The sequence below is a fragment of the Entelurus aequoreus genome, linkage group LG10, assembly GCF_033978785.1.
Source record: "Entelurus aequoreus isolate RoL-2023_Sb linkage group LG10, RoL_Eaeq_v1.1, whole genome shotgun sequence".
In the NCBI taxonomy this organism is placed as follows: domain Eukaryota; kingdom Metazoa; phylum Chordata; class Actinopteri; order Syngnathiformes; family Syngnathidae; genus Entelurus; species Entelurus aequoreus.
The window spans coordinates 9,866,771-9,887,378 of record NC_084740.1 but is presented as its reverse complement, the minus strand read 5'-3'; the positions used below and the strand labels follow the sequence as shown (position 1 = coordinate 9,887,378).

Sequence of the window (20,608 nt, the reverse complement as noted above, 5' to 3'; positions counted from 1 at the left end):
AGGTTTTAGAATGGCCTTCTCAAAGTCCTGACTTAAACGTGTGGACAATGCTGAAGAAACAAGTCCATGTCAGAAAACCAGCAAATTTACACTACCGTTCAAAAGTTTGGGGTCACATTGAAATGTCCTCATTTTTGAAGGAAAAGCACTGTACTTTTCAATGAAGATAACTTTAAACTAGTCTTAACTTTAAAGAAATACACTCTATACATTGCTAATGTGGTAAATGACTATTCTAGCTGCAAATGTCTGGTTTTTGGTGCAATATCTACATAGGTGTATAGAGGCCCATTTCCAGCAACTATCACTCCAGTGTTCTAATGGTACAATGTGTTTGCTCATTGGCTCAGAAGGCTAATTGATGATTAGAAAACCCTTGTGCAATCATGTTCACACATCTGAAAACAGTTTAGCTCGTTACAGAAGCTACAAAACTGACCTTCCTTTGAGCAGATTGAGTTTCTGGAGCATCACATTTGTGGGGTCAATTAAACGCTCAAAATGGCCAGAAAAAGAGAACGTTCATCTGAAACTCGACAGTCTATTCTTGTTCTTAGAAATGAAGGCAATTCCACAAAATTGTTTGGGTGACCCCAAACTTTTGAACGGTAGTGTAGCTGAACTGCACCAATTTTGTCAAGGTCAAAAATTCAACCAGAAGCTTGATAGAAGCTTGTGGATGGCTACCAAAAGTGCCTTATTGCAGTGAAACTTGCCAAGGGACATGTAACCAAATATTAACATTGCTGTATGCATACTTTTGACCCAGCAGATTTGGTCACATTCTCAGTAGACCCATAATAAATTCATAAAAGAACCAAACTTCATGAATGTTTTTTGTGACCAACAAGTACGTGCTTCAATCATTCTATCACACAAAAATAAGAGTTGTAGAAATAATTGGAAACTCAAGACAGCCATGACATTATGTTCTTCACAAGTGCAATATCAGTAGACTTCTTCTAGCACGTGAGGATAGTGTGTGAATACTAAGGTAAAAAGGCTAATTAACTCATTAATTGCAGTACAATGTCCTCAAAGACCCACTGTTTAATTGACCTCTTTTTCCAGGTGGGTTTCGGGAGCGGCTGTCATTAATGCTTTCTACTCAACTAGAATAAACCATATAGGTATTTCATATGTGCACACATCGACATACAGCATTGTCCATTTTTGGTTTTTCTTACTTTACAACCAATCTTTTCTGTCTTGCCTGTGGTTGCAGTATTCCCTGCTGGTATCCTGCAGCCACCGTTCTTCAGTCAAGGCCAGGCCAAATCTCTCAACTACGGAGGAATCGGCACAGTCATCGGTCATGAGATCACGCACGGCTTCGACAACACAGGTAGTTACCGCGTTACTCATACTAAGTCTTTGCATTCTATTCACGCAAACCTTTTGTAGCACATTTGTACGTACGCAATGTTTTACCTATCTCATAGGTAAGAAATATGACGAGAATGGCGACCTGAGGGACTGGTGGACACCCGACTCGGCTCAAAACTTCTTGGAACTGTCCAAGTGTATCGTGGATCAGTACAGCAACTTCACATGGGACCTGCTCAATGGACTTCACGTAAGTTCTGTTCATTCTTTAAGCAGCCTGCTTTTCTCACACTGCAGCAGACGTTCTATTTCACCATTTTTTTTACCCATCTCATCTCTGTCTCACCTCCTCTCTGCTTCAGGATTATTTTCTATTTTGTGTTGACAGATAAATCAGCACCTCCTCTCTCTTCACTCTCCTAATGTTTCTTTTATGCTCCTTTTTCTCGTATGTGCGGAAATACTGCATTTTCAAACACAACAACCTGTGTTGTTCCCTTCTACAGTTAAATGGTAACCTCACCCTGGGTGAGAACATTGCTGATAACGGTGGAATACGGCAGGCCTATCAGGTATGACAAAGACGTATTTAGTAATGCAGTCGCGATCAAAAGTTTACATACACTTGTAAAGAACATAATGTCATGGCTGTCTTGAGTTTCCAATAATTTCTACAACTCTTATTTTTGTGTGATAAGAGTGATTGGAACACATAGTTGTTGGTCACAAAAAACATTCATGAAGTTTGGTTCTTTTATGAAGTTATTATGGGTCTACTGAAAATGTGACCAAATCTGCTGGGTCAAAAGTATACATACAGTAATGTTAATATTTAGTTACATGTCCCTTGGCAAGTTTCACTGCAATAAGGCGCTTTTGGTAGCCATCCACAAGCTTCTGGTTGAATTTTTGACCACTCCTCTTGACAAAATTGGTGCAGTTCAGCTAAATTTGTTGGTTTTCTGACATGGACTTGTTTCTTCAGCATTGTCCACACGTTTAAGTCAGGACTTTGGGAAGGCCATTCTAAAACCTTAATTCTAACCTGATTTAGCCATTCCTCTACCACAGTGGTGTCAAACATACGGCCCGGGGGCCGGATCAGGCCCGCGAACAGGTTTTATCCGGCCCGCGGGGTGAGTTTGCTAAGTATAAAAATGAGCCGGAATTTTTAAATGAAAGAAACTGTTGTTCTAAATGTGTCCACTAGATGTCGCAATAGCAATTATTTTTATCTTTGTAGATGATGCTACATATGTTCAAAATAAACCACATGATGTTAGTGCATCAGTCGAGGAATATGAGCAAACTACATAAATAACATCCTGTAATTTGATTTTGATATTATTTTTTATCTTGATAGATTGAAAATTAACACCTATGAGTTGACTGATGAACATTATCACATCATTTCTTCAGAAAATATAAATAACGACAAATAAAGATAGAATACTACTAACCGCAACATGTAAGTGTAAAAAAAAACGACCCAACAACATTATAATTTGTACAATTTCAGAATGTGCTTGTTTTTTTTTTAAACAAAGAAAACAATCTGAAGTTGTCTTTATTTTTAAGTTATCGTGCCGTGATTTTACCATTCCGGCCCACTTGGGAGTAGATTTTTCTCCAGGTGGCCCCTGATCTAAAATGAGTTTGACACCCCTGCTTTACCACTTTTGACGTGTGTTTGGGGTCATTGTCCTGTTGGAACACCCAACAATTTGCCCAAGACCCAACCTCCGGGCTGATGATTTTAGGTTGTCCTGAAGAATTTGGAGGTAATCCACTTTTTTCAGTGTCCAATTTAAAGCACTAGTTCCATTGGCAGCAAAACAGGCCCGTAGCATAATACTACCACCACCATGCTTGACAATAGGGATGGTGTTCCTGGGATTAAAGGCCTCACCTTTTCTTCTCCAAACATATTGCTGGGTATTGTGGCCAAACAGCTACATTTTTGTTTCATCTGAGCACAGAACTTTCCTTCAGAAGGTCTTATCTTTGTCCGTGTGATGTCAGTATGAATGTATACTTTTGACCCAGCAGATTATGGTCACATTTTCAGAAGACCCATTATCCATCAATCAATCAATCAATCAATGTTTATTTATACAGCCCTAAATCACAAGTTTCTCAAAGGACTGCACAAGCCACAACGACATCCGCGGTCCAGAGCCCACACAAGGGCAAGGAAAAACTCACAACCCCAATGGGACGTCGATGTCAATGACTATGAGAAACCTTGGAGAGGACCGCATAATATTGTGAAAGTCCAGTCCAGTCCATAGTAGATCTAACATAATAGTGAGAGTCCAGTCCATAATGGGGCCAGCAGGAGACCATCTCAAGCGGAGACGGGTCAGCAGCGCAGAGATGTCCCCAACCGATTATAAATGCATAAAAGAACCAAACTTCATGAATGTTTTTTGTGGCCAACAAGTATGTGCTCCAATCACTCTATCACAAAAAAATAAGAGTTGTAGAAATGATTGGAAACTCAAGACAGCCATGACATTATGTCCTTTACAACTTTTGATCACGACTGTATGTCTTTCTTGAATTAACGGAGACATCAGGCAATTTAGTTGTCTAAACGAATATAGCGTTACATTACATACCACTTTTTTCTATTTGCAGGCCTACAAGAACTATGTGAGCAAACATGGGGAGGAGCCACGACTGCCAGGAATGAACCTTTCCCACGATCAACTCTTCTTCCTCAACTTTGCTCAGGTAGTGGATGATGGATGACAGTAGAATGGTGAAAGAATCAATATTTGACGTTTTAATAGGGCAGCTAAAAGTAAAGGGCATATACTGTATTTTTCTGACTACAAGGCGCACTTAAAATCCTTTCATTTCCTCAAAAATCGACAGTGCGCCTTATAACCCGGTGCGCCTAATGTACGGAATAATTCTGGTTGGGCTTACTGACCTCGAAGCAATTTTATTTGGTACATGGTGTAATGATAAGTGTGACCAGTAGATGGTAGTCACACATAAGAGATACGTGACTGCAATATGACGCCAGTAAACAACACCAAAACTTTAAATGTTCCATTGAAAATGAAGAACATTACACACGGCACTCAATAATCAGTCAAAATGTTTTAGTATGACTTTGAAGCCGCACCGCTTGATGGATTGTCGGCCCATTACGGCTACCATAGTCAGAGATACAAGTTTTACTATGGTGTGTGTGTAAGGACCGCAAAATGGCACCCATTAGCAGACATATTATTTGGTGTTTTGTTTCACAATATTATGCAAAACCAACTTTTCTTACCTTATGGTACCTGCTGATGTGTATTTGAGATCTGCATAAGTCCTGAAAATTTGCGCACGTCCGCCACTGTAGTCCGTTTCGACACCGTAGTCGATAAGCTTCGTCTTTTTCTCTATCTTCTTGTTATGGGACATTCACCCTCTGCTGTTGCCATTTCTAATATAAAGTAGTGTAAAGTTGTAACTTATATCTCGCTATGGAAGCGCTAAAAACTTACCGATGTAGTGAGTTTACATGATTCACCCAAGGAACTTTAGTTATTAGAGCAGGGGTGGGCAATTAATTTTCACCGGGGGCCGCATAAGCAACCCGAGCACTGCTGGAGGGCCACACGACAATATTTCAATTAAATTTTGCTCAATATTATTTTTGATATACCATAAGATAAATAATAATGATGATAATAATTAATAATAATAATAATAATAATAATTTCATTTAACCTAACTTAACTTTATACAAAAGCAGATTGCTTTTTAAGGTCACTTTATCCTGCATTATCCAACATTTTTCCCCATCAGATTTGGACAACCATCTGTTGTTAAAAATAGTTTTTAATCATATCTATTCTATATTGTTTTTTATATTGGTTTTATATGTAATTGTTTTTTTCTTTTTATTCAGTCATTGGTGGAGCTAAGGATAATATTTGAATATTGTTTGTAATATTGTTGTGCAGCACTTTGGAAACATTTTGTTGTTTAAATGTGCTATATAAATAAAGTGGATTGGATTGTCACACCTGCCAGCTTGTCCCAACACGCATTTACCTCTGTGAACAAGTCATTACCTGTGGTTGTCTCTTTAATTGACTGCATCAGAGCTCTCATCCAAAGTTAGCGAAAAACAGTCCTGTCTCCGGGCATTATCAGCGCAACAAAGTCCAATAAGCACTCCTTAATAAACTCTCCGTCAGAAAACGCCTTCCTTTTTCTGGCGCTTTTGTGAGAAATGACGAAACTTGTCCTGACGGCTGCATCTCTGGGGGTGTGAAATATGGCACAAAGTCCTTGTTGGGTTTGCAGTTTTACCATCAACGCATCAGCCTCCCTTGCGCGCGCTTCATCAGACACATCCCGGTATTTTCCCTCGTGTTTCTTCGTGTAGTGGCGATTAAAATGATATTTAAACACAGCAACCTGTGTACCACACATTAAGCACACGGCTTTACCATTAATTTATGTAAAGAAATACTTGGCAGTCCATCTCTTGTTGGAAACACGCCATTCCTCATCAACTTTTCTTTTTTTAGCGTCTCATCACTTGTCTCTATGCACCTTCACTCACAGGTTCCCTCCGGACATACGGCATAAATAACACATTTCAAAATAAAAGCAGCACAGTTGTATTGCGCGCACGACATAGATGTTTTTTAAACTTTATTTTGTAATTTGTAATTGCGCCGTTCAATTCACTCACAATCGCACACGCGCATACGTCCACACGGAAGTAATACAAATAACGCTTTTCAAAACAAAAGCAGCACTGTTGTATTGCACACTCGACATAGATACTTTTTTAAATTTATTTTGTAATTTATGATTGGCCTCACGCGGGCCGGACAGGGATGCGCAAAGGGCCGGATGCGGCCCGCGGGCCGTACAATGCCCAGGTCTGTATTAGAGGGTTCCGGTCGGACGGTTTTTCACAGGACACATTTCCGACGTTGTTGTTGCACTAGTGAGCCACGGATGAGGAGATGCTGCTCCGTTACTGATTGAAGTAAAGTCTGAATGTCATTAAAACAGTTAGCTCCATCTTTTGACACTTCTTCCACTCCCGTCCTTGCACGCTACACCGCTACAACAAAGATGGCGGAGAAAAGAGGCTGTCGAAGGTGAGCCACATGCCAATGTGGATGCACTGCACGACTGCTTCTAAAATGCCCATAAAAAGTGGTACATGTCGCTTGCATGTTTGAAAACATTACATAATGCCACATGTAGTAGCATGAAAACATGAATGTGGTGATGCCTCGCAATTTGTACACACAAAATCCTAATTTCAATAAGGCGGTCTGCAACGCTTTTCAATTGCACACGCAGTCTTAGTAAATCACACGCGACGTGCTCACTAGTAGTACACGCTAGGGTTGTACGGTATACCGGTACTAGTATAGTATCGCGGTACTAATGAATATAAATCAAAATCGGTACTATACTCTGTTTGAAAAGTACTGGTTCTGTCTCTGTGTTGGCCCTGCAATGAGGTGGCGACTTGTCCAGGGTGTACCCCGCCTTCTGTCCGAATGCAGCTGAGATAGGCTCCAGCACCCCCTGCGACCCCGAAACGGACAAGCGGTAGAAAATGGATGGGTTCCCAGTTGTATTTATTTTATTTTTTTAATTAAACGGGCATGACGGCGCGCCGTCACATTGTGACATTGCTGGTTTTACGAGCAGAGGAGCATGTTCGGCAGTGCACACACACACGGAGTACTTACAAGCAGACACAGTGTGTAGACAGAAAAGGGAGAACGGATGCATTTTGACTTAAAAACTGACGGTAAAGGTGAAGTTATAACACTGAAATGCCCTCAGAAAGAGGTGCTTTAAGACATGGCTAGCTAGTTATCGGCTAACATCCATTTGCAGTCGGCAGTGTTTTAGCTACTTCTAAATCACTAATCCTCGCCTCCATGGCGACAAATAAAGTACGTTTCTTACAAGTATCATCCCTGCAGGACGAGGAATAGCTGAACATGCTTCTCTACACTATGCAATAGCTCACCGGCGTCACCGCTAACAAAAGCTATCACAACTGAAAGTAAACAAATGCCATGGGTGGATCTACACCTGACATCCACTGTAGTGATACCAAGTACAGGAGCGTATCTAGTCGATACTACTATGACTACATCTATATTTTTATCGTCACAAAATCTTGTTTCCTTTTTTAAAAATTCATATTATGTTTATAAACTCAGGAAATACGTCCCTGGACACATGAGGACTTTGAATATGACCAATGTACAAACCCCGTTTCCATATGAGTTGGGAAATTGTGTTAGATGTAAATATAAACGGAATACAATGATTTGCAAATCATTTTCCACCCATATTCAGTTGAATATGCTACAAAGACAACATATTTGATGTTCAAACTGATAAACATTTTTTTTTTGCAAATAATCATTAACTTTAGAATTTGATGCCAGCAGCACGTGACGAAGAAGTTGGGAAAGGTGGCAATAAATACTGATAAAGTTGAGGAATGCTCATCAAACACTTATTTGGAACATCCCACAGGTGAACAGGCACATTGGGAACAGGTGGGTGCCATGATTGGGTATAAAAGTAGATTCCATGAAATGCTCAGTCATTCACAAACAAGGATGGGGCGAGGGTCACCAAATGCGTGAGCAAGTTGTTGAACAGTTTAAGAAAAACCTTTCTCAACCAGCTATTGCAAGGAATTTAGGGATTTCACCATCTACGGTCCTTAATATCATCAAAGGGTTCAGAGAATCTGCACGTAAGCAGCTAAGCCCGTGACCTTCGATCCCTCAGGCTGTACTGCATCAACAAGCGACATCTGTGTGTAAAGGATATCACCACTTCAGAAACCCACTGTCAGTAACTACAGTTGGTCGCTACATCTGTAAGTGCAAGTTAAAACTCTCCTATTCAAGGCGAAAACCGTTTATCAACAACACCCAGAAACGCCGTCAGCTTCGCTGGGCCTGAGCTCATCTAAGATGGACTGATACAAAGTGGAAAAGTGTTCTGTGGTCTGACGAGTCCACATTTCAAATTGCTTTTGGAAACTGCGGACGTCGTTTCCTCCGGACCAAAAAGGAAAAGAACCATCCGGATTGTTATAGGCGCAAAGTTGAAAAGCCAGCATCTGTGACGGTATGGGGGTGTGTTAGTGCCCAAGACATGGGTAACTTACACATCTGTGAAGGCGCCATTAATGCTGAAAGGTACATACAGGTTTTGGAGCAACATATGTTGCCATCCAAGCAACGTTACCATGGACGCCCCTGCTTATTTCAGCAAGACAATGCCAAGCCACGTGTTACATCAACGTGGCTTTATAGTAAAAGAGTGCGGGTACTAGACTGGCCTGCCTGTAGTCCAGACCTGTCTCCCATTGAAAATGTGTGGCACATTATGAAGCCTAAAATACCACAACGGAGACCCCCGGACTGTTGAACCACTTAAGCTGTACATCAAGCAAGAATGGGAAAGAATTCCACCTGAGAAGCTTAAAAAATGTGTCTCCTCAGTTCCCAAACGTTTACTGAGTGTTGTTAAAAGGAAAGGCCATGTAACACAGGGGTGAACATGCCCTTTCCCAACTACTTTGGCACGTGTTGCAGCCATGAAATCCTAAGTTAATTATTATTTTCAAAAAAAAAATTAAGTTTATGAGTTTGAACATCAAATATCTTGTCTTTGTAGTGCATTCAATTGAATATGGGTTGAAAAGGATTTGCAAATCACTGTATTCCGTTTATATTTACATCTAACACAATTTCCCAACTCATATGGAAACAGGGTTTGTATGATCCTGTAACTAGTTGGTATCGGATCGATACCTAAATGTGTGGTATCATCCAAAACTAATGTAAAATATCCAAACAGAAGAGTAAGTGATTATTACATTTTAACAGAAGTGTAGATAGAACATGTAAAAAGAGAAAGTCAGCAGATATTAACAGTAAATGAACAAGTGGATTAATAATTCATTTTTACAGCTTGTCCTTTATACTTTTGACAAAATTATCGAATGAGCAATGACACAATACGTTACTGCATACGTCAGCAGACTAATTAGGAGCCTTTCTTTGTTTACTTACTACTAAAAAGACAAGTTGTCTAGTATGTTCACTATTTTATTGAAGGACTTAATTGCAATAAGAAACATATGTTTAATGTACCCTAAGATTTTTTGTTAAAATAAAGCCAATAATGCAATTTTTTTTGTGGTCCCCTTTATGTAGAAAAGTACAAAAAATACATGTTGGTTCCGGTACCAAAATATTGGTAACCCTATTACACGCTATTTTAAAGATTGCTTATGCCGTTTCGCACGTGTTATTTGGATCTTAGTAAATCATGGCCATACTGTAGCTAACAACCTAATTCTATGAAGAAGGCAATTTTACTACCAGTGTTGGTAATAAAGGCGTTACGAGTATACCGTTGTTTCTTTTACTAACAAGTAATTGATTGATTACTGTTGCCGTCGTTGCAATGCCGTTGCCATTACTGAGAATGGGAAATGGCGCGTTGCTATACAGTTTGGGTAAATGAAGCGCAAAGTGTCTGGATTCGGCACTTATTCTCTGCATGCGGAGAGCAAAGGTGGGGATGATAAAATTATCGGCAGTAGTACACTCGACCCCCCACGCCCGCCAGCCCTCAATAAACCCGTGTCGACATACACAAAATCCAATCATATTGAATTTAATCTTATCGATGGTTGGGCCAAATTCGGAGTACATCCAATCACGGCTCTTTAATAGCGTCAAATATGAGAGAGTGGCGAATGAGGAATAGCAACCATGTAGAGCCAATCAGATAAATGTGTGGAATTGTTCCACGCCGTAATATGTGAACAGTAAAGAGGGCACCTTTTATTTTTGAAAGCATCAGCCGGTGAGTCATCATGACACCGACTGTAAGTTAGTATGTGTATTTGCTGCTTACCACACTCATAAACAAATTATGATGAAGCCATGCAACGTAACTCCGTTATATTCCTGCTTAGTCAGAGGCGGAGCATAACAATACTCCCAGCCGGGAGACATTGTCTTCCCAGCGTGTCCTGGGTCTTCCCCGTGGCCTCCTACCGGTCGGACGTGCCCTAAACACCTCCCTAGGGAGGCGTTCGGGTGGCATCCTGACCAGATGCCCGAACCACCTCATCTGGCTCCTCTCGATGTGGAGGAGCAGTGGCTTTACTTTGAGCTCCCCCCGGAGGGCAGAGCTTCTCACCCTATCTCTAAGGGAGAGCCCCGCCACCCGGCTTAGGAAACTCATTTCGGCCGCTTGTACCCGTGATCTTGTCCTTTCGGTCATAACCCAAAGCTCATGACCATAGGTGAGGATGGGAACGTAGATCGACCGGTAAATTGAGAGCTTTGCCTTCCGGCTCAGCTCCTTCTTCACCACAACGGATCGATACAGCGTCCGCATTACTGAAGACGCCGCACCGATCCGCCTGTCGATCTCACGATCCACTCTTCCCTCACTCGTGAACAAGACTCCGAGGTACTTGAACTCCTCCACTTGGGGCAGGGTCTCCTCCGCAACGCGGAGATGGCACTCCACCCTTTTCCGGGCGAGAACCATGGATTCGGACTTGGAGGTGCTGATTCTCATCCCAGTCGCTTCACACTCAGCTGCGAACCGATCCAGCGAGAGCTGAAGATCCTGGCCAGATGGAGAGGACCACATCATCTGCAAAAAGCAGAGACCTAATCCTGCAGCCACCAAACCAGATCCCCTCAACGCCTTGACTGCGCCTAGAAATTCTGTCCATAAAAGTTATGAACAGAATCGGTGACAAAGGGCAGCCTTGGCGGAGTCCAACTCTCACTGGAAACGTGTCCGACTTACTGCCGGCAATGCGGACCAAACTCTGGCACTGATCATACAGGGAGCGGACCGCCACAATCAGACAGTCCGATACCCCATACTCTCTGAGCACTCCCCACAGGACTTCCCGAGGGACACGGTCGAATGCCTTCTCCAAGTCCACAAAACACATGTAGACTGGTTGGGCAAACTCCCATGCACCCTCAAGGACCCTGCCGAGAGTATAGAGCTGGTCCACAGTTCCACGACCAGGACGAAAACCACACTGTTCCTCCTGAATCCGAGGTTCGACTATCCGGCGTAGCCTCCTCTCCAGCACACCTGAATTTTTTAATTGATATTATGTTTATATACTCAAGAATAACAACTTGGCATCGGATTGATACCCAAATGTGTGGTATCATCCTAAACTAATGTAAAGTATCCAAACAACAGAAGAATAAGTGATTATTACATTTTAACAGAAGTGTAGATAGAACATGTTAAAAGAGAATGTAAGCCGATTTTAACAGTAAATAAACATGTCGATTAATAATTCATTTTCTACCACTTGTCCTTAATAATTTTGACAGAATAATAGAGTGATAAATGACACAATATGTTACTGCATACGTCAGCAGCTAAATTAGGAGCCTTTGTTTGTTTACTTACTACTAAAAGAGAAGTTGTCTTGTATGTTCACTGTTTTATTTAAGGCAAAACTTGCAATAAGAAACATATGTTTAATGTACCGTAAGATTTTTTAGTTAAAACAAAGCCAATAATGCAATTTTTTGTGTTCCCCTTTATTTAGAAGAGAATCGAAATAATTTTGGTAACAGTACCAAAATATTGGTATCGGGACAACACTAGTCTAGTGTATAGAAAAACTCTATAAAAATTGAATCCATTATTATTATTATTATTATTATTATGGGCCTGTTGCAATGCAAGCGCCCATTGACATGCTGCTAAGCAGCAGTGAATGGGCTGCTTGCATGTTAAGTGACACAACCTAACTGTTAGCATGCTAACTTTTTGAGCTAGTTTTGCAACCGTTTACACCAGAGTCATATAACTTGGTATGTGACATTTGTTCACTGTTAGCATGCAAACGATAGCATGCTGGGAAGCTAACTTAAACATGCTAAGTTTTTCCGTCTAATTTTACACTTGTCTCTCTATTTTCTCTATAACTTGGTATATGACACATGCTAACTGTTATCATGCGAACATTGCACACATGCTAAATGTTAGCATTTTAATGTAAGCGCGCTAACGTTTTAGGCTAGCTGTGCAGCTCATTTTGTACAGTTACACCTAAAACTCTCGGATTCAGACACTCGGCACCATCTTAAAAGTACGGCGGCTTCCGGCGACCCCCGCCAGAGGTCCAGGGCACAGATAGCAGGCCCATCAATCATTTCCGCGGGAATTTATTATACATTAGGCTGCTAAGCAGGCTGTACTTATTTTCACCAATTGGTTGTAGTTATTTTTAGTCTCTGTTTTCTGATTGTACAATTTTCTAGTTACTATTATCGTTGACAAAAACTAGTTTGTTAAGAATGTTTTTGTATTATTCATAAGACTACTACTTTTCAGTTTTGTAAATATTGACTATTGTGTGTGAAGTTCTATTTAAGGTTACATTTCATTTAAGAATTAGGCCATTTTGTTAAGACAAATGTTGTGATGGTTGATAAAAAAAATATAGATAAAGGATACTTTATTTTATTTATTTCACTTGTGTTTTCTTTTGTACCACTTAAAGGCCAAATGCCACCATGTACCATATTGTTTGTTTTTTAAAAGGGTTTTGCTATGCATATCATATGGCACACTGAATAATATGGAGTTAGATGAATGCCAAATGTTTTAAAATACTGTATACAGTGTTTTTATTCTTCAGTTAAAATAAACATATTTGACATTAAAGATGTTGTCAAACGTAATAATAACGAAAAATAACTTCTCATTTGCAGCTTCCATTAAATGCTCAGTAAATCACAAACAAGGATGGGGAGAGGGTCACCTTTTTGTGAACAAATGCGTGAGCAAATTGTCAAACAGTTTAAGAACAACATTTCTCAACGAGCAATAGCAAGGAATTTAGGGATTTCACCATCTACAGTCTGTAATATCATCAAATGGTTCAGAGAATCTGGGGAAATCGCTGCACGTAAGCGATGATATTACGGACCTTCGATCCCTCAGGCGGGACTGCATCAGAAAGCGATATCACTGTGTAAAGGATATCACCACATGGGCTCAGGAACACTTCAGAAAACCACTGTCAGTAACTACAGTTTGTCGCTACATCTGTAAGTGCAAGTTAAAACTCTACTATGCAAAGCAAAAGCCATTCATCAACAACACCCAGAAACGCCGCCGGCTTCGCTGGGCCTGAGCTCATCTAAGATGGACTGATGCAAAGTGGAAAAGTGTTCTGTGGTCTGACAAGTCCACATCTCAAATTGTTTTTGGAAATTGCGGACGTTGTGTCCTCCGGACCAAAGAGGAAAAGAACCATCCGGATTGTTATAGGCGCAAAGTTCAAAAGCCAGCATCTGTGATGGTATGGGGTATTAGTATTAGTGCCCAAAGCATGGGTAACTTACACATCTGTGAAGGCACTATTAATACTGAAAGGTACATACAGGTTTTGGAGCAACATATGTTGCCATCCAAGCAACGTTATCATGGACGCCCCTGCTTATTTCAGCAAGACAATGTTAAGATGTACATCAAGCAAGAATGGGAAATAATTCCACCTGAAAAGCTTCAAAAATTGGTCTCGTCAGTTCCCAAACGTTTACTGAGTGTTGTTAAAAGGAAAGGTCATGTAACCAGTAGTAAAAATGCCCCTGTGCCAACTTTTTTGCAATGTGTTGCTGCCATTCAATTCTAAGTTAATGATTAATTGCCCCAAAAAATTAAGTTTCCCAGTTTGAACATTAATATCTTGTCTTTGCAGTCTATTCAATTGAATATAAGTTGAAAAGGATTTGCAAATCATTGTTTTCTGTTTTTATTTACGAATTACACAACGTGCCAACTTCACCGGGTTTGGGTTTTGTACAAGTGGTAAAGGGATGATAAGATATTTTTTTAGATGAGTGAATAATTACATTTTATTACAAAGGGAATGTAAAATTTGACCAGGCCATATACAGTACATACTGTATGTGTCTGTTTCAGGTGTGGTGTGGAACACAACGCCCAGAAGACGCTAAGAATTCCATGGAAAGTGAACACAGTCCAGGAAAATTCAGGTAATGTTTGGTGTGAACAAGGGTGCTGGTGCAAGGTCTAAATGATTACGTTTCCATGTGCTGAATTCAGTTCTTGTTGTAGCTGATGTCCGCTGAAATATTGATGAGAAATATTATGTCTGTAATGGCTATGCTAATGTTAAATGGCAGACAGCATCAAATAAATGATCTTAGATTGCGTTACGAACATGACACTTTTACCAAGAATGTCTCGTAATTGCTGAATTGGATGCAGATCCGAAACAAACACAGGTGGAGTTGTTTTAAAGGAATTTTCAAACGGAAAACTGGAAAAAAAAACTTTAGAATGTCTTTAAATTCATAAGTTAGCTCTGCGGATTGATGGAGGGAGTTTTAAGTCCGAAGGAAAAGACCGTTGGTGCCCCGATACAACTTGAAAAGAGGGGGGGTTGTATGTTGTGGTCTACTTAAAGGCCTACTGAAACCTAATACTACCGACCACGCAGTCTGATAGTTTATATATCAATGATGAAATCTTAACATTGCAACACATGCCAATACGGCCGGGTTAACTTATAAAGTGACTTTTAAAACTTCCCGGGAAATATCCGGCTGAAACGTCGCGGTATGATGACGTATGCGCGTGACGAAGTCAGAGTAACGGAAGTTATGGTACCCGTAGAATCCTATACAAAAAGCTCTGTTTTCATTTCATAATTCCACAGTATTTTGGACATCTTTTGCAATTTGTTTAATGAACAATGAAGGCTGCAAAGAAGACAGTTGTAGGTGGGATCGGTGTATTAGCAGCGGACTACAGCAACACAACCAGGAGGACTCTGTTGGAGCGCTAGCCGCGCTAGCCGCGCTAGCCGCGCTAGCCGCGCTAGCCGCCGACCTCACCTTGACTTCCTACGTCTCCGGGCCGCCAAACGCATCGGGTGAAGTCCTTCGTCCTTCTGCCGATCGCTGGAACGCAGGTGAGCACGGGTGTTGATGAGTAGATGAGGGCTGGCTGGCGTAGGTGGAGAGCTAATGTTTTTAGCATAGCTCTGTGAGGTCCCGTTGCTAAGTTGCTAAGTTAGCTTCAATGGCGTCGTTAGCACAGCATTGTTAACCTTCGCAAGCCTGGAAAGCATTAACCGTGTATTTACATGTCCACGGTTTAATAGTATTGTTGATTTTCTATCTATCCTTCCTTCTATCCTTTATTTTTTTGTTTCTATATGCAGTTAAAGCACGATGCTATCATGTTAGCTCGTAGCTAAAGCATTTCGCCGATATATTGTCGTGGAGATAAAAGGCACTGAATGTCCATTTTGCGTTCTCGACTCTCATTTTCAAGAGGATATAGTATCCGAGGTGGTTTAAAATACAAATCCGTGATCCACAATAAAAAAAGGAGAGTGTGGAATCCAATGAGCCAGCTTGTACCTAAGTTACGGTCAGAGCGAAAAAAGATACGTCCATCACTGTCTCTCAAGTCCTTCACTGTAACGTTCCTCATCTACGAATCTTTCATCCTCGCTCAAATTAATGGGGTAATCATCACTTTCTCGGTCCGAATCTCTCTCGCTCCATTGTAAACAATGGGGAATTGTGAGGAATACTAGCTCCTGTGACGTCACGCTACTTCCGGTACAGGCAAGGCTTTTTTTTATCAGCGAGCAAAAGTTGCGAACTTTATCGTCGATTTTCTCTATTAAATCCTTTCAGCAAAAATATGGCAATATCACGAAATGATTAAGTATGACACATAGAATGGATCTGCTATTCCCGTTTAAATAAAAAAAATCATTTCAGTAGGCCTTTAACATGTAATGGTGGTTCTTCGGTCAAAATTTTTCATAGATTACCGTATTTTCCGGAACATAGGGTGCACCGGATTATAAAGTGCACTGCCGATGAGCGGGTCTAGTCAGGTCTTTTTTCATACAAAAGGCGCACCGGATTATAGGGCGCATTAAAAGAGTCATATTATGATTTTTTTTCTAAATTTAAAACACTTCCTTGTGGTCTACATAACATGTAATGGTGGTTCTTTGGTCAAAATGTTGCATAGATAATGTTTTACAGATCATCTTCAAGTCGCTTTTGTCGGCGGTCTTATTTACGTGGCTCACCTTCGACAGCGTCTTCTCCCCGTCATCTCCACGGGAGTGGACGGAGTGTCAAAAGATGGAGCTAACTGTTTTAATGACATTCAGACTTTACTTCAATCAATAACGGAGCAGCATATCCTCATCCGTGGCTCACTAGTGACACTTCTTCCACTCCCGTCCTTGCACGCTACACCGCTACAACAAAGATGATGGGGAGAAGACGCTGCCAAAGGTGAGCCACGTAAATTAGACTGCCCACATCCTGAAGCGACTGTCAGAAAGCGACTCGAAGATGATCTGTAAAACATACTCTCTGCAACATTTTGACCAAAGAACCACCATTACATGTTATGTAAACCACAAGGAAGTGTTTTACATTTAGAAAAAAAATTATAATGACTCCTTCAATGCGCCTGATAATCCGGTGCGCCTTTTGTATGAAAATAAACCTGACTACACCCGCTCATCGGCAGTGCGCCTTATAATCCGGTGCGCCCTATGGTCCGGAAAACGTGGTAATTTATCGCGTGGAAACGTAGTCATTGACACTAACACAATATTTCACAATTCCCTTTAGGGTCTTGGGCTCTCTTCAGAATTTCCCTGAATTTGCCAAAGCGTTCAGCTGCAACAAGAGCAGCTACATGGTCCCTGACAACGTGTGCCAGCTGTGGTGATCCGCAAAGCTCTCAGACAATGTCTGACACTAAAACCCCCGCCCCTTTACTTGACTGTTGGGCGACGGGCGACAAGGAGGGAGTGGTAAGAGCTCTCACCCGGATTGAGCAGGACTATGTACTTCCTGAGAGAAAAGCAGCAGACTGTTCATCTACCACTCTTTCATCCAGTTAGCATCACTATTGTCTTCACTGAATGCAAACAATATTTTGTTCATTTTAGTTGTTCCTTATGTGTGAGTCTGCCAAGGAATGCTGTACTTGAGAGGTTGGAGGCGATCCAACCCACTGGCTGAAAAATACACCAAACACCCACTCACACACATAGCCATAGAGGGATGAACAACTGTACTGTATGTGGGACTGTCTTCAATGTACAAGCACACAGTCGTGGTCAAAAGTTTACATACACTTGTAAAGAACATAATGTCATGGCTGTCTTGAGTTTCCAATCATTTCTACAACTATTATTTTTTTGTGATAGAGTGATTGGAGCACATATTGTTGGTCACAAAAAACATTCATGAAGTTTGGTTCTTTTATGAATTTATTATGGGTCTACTGAAAATGTGACCAATTCTGCTGGGTCAAAAGTATACATACAGCAATGTTAATATTTGTTTACATGTCCCTTGGCAAGTTTCACTGCAATAAGGCGCTTTTGGTAGCCATCCACAAGCTTCTGGCAAGCATCTGGTTGAATTTTTGTTTCATCTGACCACAGAACTTTCCTCCGGAAGGTTTTATCTTTGACCATGTGATGTCAGATTAAACAAAAATTGAGCTGTTTGGCCACAATACCCAGCAAAATGTTTGGAGGAGAAAAGTTGAGGCCTTTAATCCCAGGAACACCATTCCTACCGCCAAGCATGGTGGTGGTAGTATTATGCTCTGGGCCTGTTTTGCTGCCAATGGAACTGGTGCTTTATGGAAAGTAAATGGGACAATGAAAAAAGAGGATTACCTCCAAATTCTTCAGGACAACCTAAAATCATCAGCTCGGATGTTGGGTCTTCGGCGCAGTTGGGTGTTCCAACAGGACAATGACCCCAAACGCTTGTCAAAAGTAGTAAAGGAATGGTATGTATGTGCTCCAATCACTCTATCACAAAAAAATAAGAGTTTTAGAAATTATTGAAAACTCAAGACAGCCATTATGTTCTTTACAAGTGTATGTAAACTTTTGACCACGACTGTACATACATTAGTTTAGGTACATTTTTACAGAAAGTATTTACTCGGGATTTACACAATGCTTCTCTATGTTTGACGTGAGCCAGCGTCAATGTGCGTCTGCTGTTCATTATCACTCAAAGAAATAAGCCAGCGGATGCTTTTTGCCTTTTTAAGATCTACTTACCAGTCATTGAGATGACAATCGCCAGACTCTGTGTACATGTCACGGTTGATAATTGCCAATGCCTTACATGACCTGTCTGCTGCACTTACAGTAGATCAGAGGCGCATTCTAATGGGGTACAATACAGCAGTTGAAAATCATAGTTACAGTAGGAAATACATTCATATGGCTCCATTCCTCGGTGGATCTCCCGTTAGAGCAGACCTGGGCAAATTAAGCGCGGGGGGGCCGCATGCATATGATATTCATATGTTGTCAATATTCAGTGTTTTATCGTTTATAGTTAAGCTTTTCAATCTGGCCCGCCGGACATTCCCCCAAAATCTTTAAGATGGAAACTGTAGCTGCCATTATGCCATTATACAAGGGCAGTCCATTGTGTAAACCAGACCTGGGCAAAATGCGGCCCGCGGGCCACATGCGGCCCATTAAGATTTTCAATCCGGCCCGCCGGACGTTCTACATCATTTTTTTAGACCTTTAACATCAAAACTGTTGCCGCCATTATAATGTGCAGTGATGTTTTCAAATGAGCGTAAGTCTTGAACTATAGAAAGTATTTCAATGGTTGGAATCTGCGCTCTTGCATGATATACTAGTTATAGTATTTTTCGGACTATAAGTCGCTCTGGAGTATACGTCGCACCGGCCGAAAATGCATAATAAAAAAGGAAAAAAACATATATAAGTCGCACTGGAGTATAAGTCGCATTTTTTGGGGAAATGTATTTGATAAAACCCAACACCAAGAATAGACATTTGGAAGGCAATTTAAAATAAATAAAGAATAGTGAACAACAGGCTGAATAAGTGTACGTTATATGACGCATAAATAACCAACTGAGAACGTGCCTGGTATGTTACCGTAACATATTATGGTAAGAGTCATTCAAATAACTATAACATATAGAACATGCTATACCAGGGGTCGGCAACCTTTACCACTCAAAGAGCCATTTTAACGAATTTCACAAATTAAAGAAAACAATGGGAGCCACAAAACTCTTTTGAAAATTTTAAATGATATAACACTGCATACAAAGCTTTTTTTGCTATGTTTTAACCAAGGGTCTCAGACACACGCCCCGCCCACACCTTAATATGAAATTTAATGATAGTGCGGCCCGCGAGTTTGTAATGAATGGCGCATGTAAATGTCATACTTGCCAATCTTCACAATTTTTCCGGGAGACTACCGAATTCCAGGGTGTGATGACACTGCTTTTAGCGCCCTCTACAGTATGCTCAAACAGCGCATTTGCTCGGGTACATGTTGAATGCAGCTTTGGCTTGCATACGTTAGAGACAGCAAGGCATACTTGTTCAACAGCCACACAGCTTACACTGACGGTGACCATATAAAACAACTTTAACACTGTTACGTTACAAATATGCGCCACACTGTGAACCCATACCAAAAAAGAATGACAAACACATTTCTGGAGAACATCCACACTGTAACACGACATAAACACAACACAACAAATACCCAGAATCCCATGCAGCCCTAACTCTTCCGGTCTACATTATACACCCCCGCTACCACCAAACCCCGCCCACCTCAACCGACGCACGGAGGGAGGGGGGGATTTATGTGTGGGGGGGTTTGGTGGTAGCTAGGGCTGCATGGGATTCTGGGTATTTGTTGTGTTGTGTTTATGTTGTGTTACGGTGCGGAGGTTCTCCAGAAATGTGTTTGTCATTCTTTTTTTGATGTGGGTTCACAGTGTGGCGCATATTTGTAACGTAACAGTGTTAAAGTTGTTTTATACGGTCACCGTCAGTGTAAGGTGTGTGGCTGTTGACCAAGTATGCCTTGTTGTCTTCAACGTGTGCAAGTATAAGCTTCCTACAACATGGCACGCCGATGGTGCTGGCTATTGAGGATGGTGCTGGCTATTGAGGATGATAAATGCAGTGCTCGTTTGTGCTGGTTATAGAGGACAATAAATGCAGTGCCATTAGAGCACACCCTTAATTTAGTTGTTAGGGGGAAAATTGGAGAATATTTGCCCCGGGAGATTTATAGTAAGGATGAGCGATACCACACTTTTAGGATTCGATACGATACCGATACTTTTTCTTGCATTT

The 20,608-nt window shown here is 41.1% G+C and overlaps 1 protein-coding gene across 3 annotated transcripts in view; it reads left to right on the top strand.

The window, feature by feature from the left end:
• LOC133658222 (neprilysin-like) overlaps positions 1 to 19,826 on the top strand; it is a 160,044-nt gene extending 140,218 nt beyond the window's left edge. For all 3 annotated transcript variants that reach the window (XM_062060006.1, XM_062060004.1, XM_062060005.1), the window contains 7 exons: positions 1,072 to 1,130; positions 1,226 to 1,345; positions 1,443 to 1,576; positions 1,833 to 1,898; positions 3,967 to 4,062; positions 14,344 to 14,417; positions 17,058 to 19,826. In XM_062060006.1, the coding sequence (XP_061915990.1) occupies positions 1,072 to 1,130; positions 1,226 to 1,345; positions 1,443 to 1,576; positions 1,833 to 1,898; positions 3,967 to 4,062; positions 14,344 to 14,417; positions 17,058 to 17,157 (649 nt within the window). In that variant the 3' untranslated portion in view covers positions 17,158 to 19,826. The remainder of the gene's footprint in view (positions 1 to 1,071; positions 1,131 to 1,225; positions 1,346 to 1,442; positions 1,577 to 1,832; positions 1,899 to 3,966; positions 4,063 to 14,343; positions 14,418 to 17,057) is intronic.
• The last annotated feature ends 782 nt before the right edge of the window (positions 19,827 to 20,608 follow it).